At 37.3% G+C, this 1,364-nt stretch overlaps 1 protein-coding gene across 3 annotated transcripts in view; it reads right to left on the bottom strand.

The window, feature by feature from the left end:
• Nucleotides 1-628: 628 nt before the first annotated feature.
• Nucleotides 629-1,364, bottom strand: part of drd4-rs (dopamine receptor D4 related sequence) — a 4,142-nt gene continuing 3,406 nt past the window's right edge. For 2 of the 3 annotated variants that reach the window (XM_031841116.1, XM_031841115.1), the window contains one exon: nt 629-1,168. In XM_031841116.1, the coding sequence (XP_031696976.1) occupies nt 966-1,168 (203 nt within the window). In that variant the 3' untranslated portion in view covers nt 629-965. The remainder of the gene's footprint in view (nt 1,169-1,364) is intronic. The other variant, XM_031841118.1, reaches the window with a different exon arrangement.

Raw genomic sequence — 1,364 nt, 5'->3', positions numbered from 1 at the left:
ACAGCCCTGAACGATGACATCATGATGGAGCATGCGTGAGGAGTGATTCGATGTTTGAGAAATAAACTATAAGCCTTCACATACAAGAGTAAAGTGTTCCTGCTGAAGTTACACTAGAGCTTCATGTGGATGGAAACACATCCATACATCTTTTTAGGTTTTAATAAGTTAACCAGTATTGGAAAGAATACTAATAACTTACTATATTATGAATATTGTGGAGATCTGTTCATTAAAAACAAATTCTAGCAAACACGCGGAAGAAAAGATTTTAAGTTCATTCAAAATGTAATACATTTTCTACAATAATTTATTTGGTTGCATACTCAATATAAAACATTAATCCTCAAAGTTACCAGTACAAGTAAACGTAGTACAGTAAAACATACAATATACCATTTACCTCTTAACTGTGTCCAAAGATGGAGACACTGAAGAAAAGTCGCTGTCAGTAAACAAAGAATCATTTCTTACGTTTTTTAAGCTACATTTCACCACGTTCACCTGAAAGATTTTCCTCTTTTATAAACTTTACCACAATATTTTGTTTGTCTTCAACACAAACTCTCATTTTAGTCACAAACATTTTTTAAAAACTTTTAACACTTTTGTAAAAATGACTAAAGTCAGTCAACACTTGTTCACATGTTTCATGCCTCTGCTTTAATGAGTAAAACTTCAATACAGTCAGACTCAAGAAGAACTCCTTCAAAATAAGAGAGTGACATACAAAATAAGAGAAAGTCAAAGTGTTTCAGTCCAGCTGAGATCTAAACTAAGGCATTGGTCAGAAACCTTCTTCCTGTTGGCAACACTTTACAGGATGAAATGTAGAAAACATTCATCAAAGTACATTTGCCACTGGAGACCAAATAATAACAACAATTGGTCTGCAGATTGAGATGCTCTTCATGTTTATTTGTACATAAAGAGTCTCATGTGGAGACGCTTTGCTTAGAGCAGTTTTATGTCCGACAGCAGAGCAGCTTGTGGAAGACGTTCCTGAACTCGGCGTTGAAGGCGGTGTAGATGATCGGGTTGACGGCGCTGTTGACGTAGCCGAGCCACGTTACCATGGAGATGAGGGTGGGTCCGATGCCACACGACTGGCACAACACGTTGGTGACATGTACGACGAAGAAAGGTGTCCAACAGGCCAGAAAAACACCTGCAGACACAGAGGACAGACTATCAGAGGTTCAGCTAGTCATAATTATTCCTCTTCAACAGCGAGAACTTTATTCTTCTAAGACAACTTCTTAACATTCAGCTCAGGTTTGAGGTTCAGCAGAGATAAGAGAAGAAGACTCATATAAGTATAAGACAGTATCATCTGCATAACAAAGAATATTACAGGTCGTGTC

This window comes from Anarrhichthys ocellatus, unplaced genomic scaffold, assembly GCF_004355925.1.
Source record: "Anarrhichthys ocellatus isolate YVR2014 unplaced genomic scaffold, GSC_Weel_1.0 scaffold3840, whole genome shotgun sequence".
In the NCBI taxonomy this organism is placed as follows: Eukaryota; Metazoa; Chordata; class Actinopteri; order Perciformes; family Anarhichadidae; genus Anarrhichthys; species Anarrhichthys ocellatus.
Note: the sequence above shows the minus strand (reverse complement) of the source record. Positions and strands in the feature narration are given on the sequence as shown.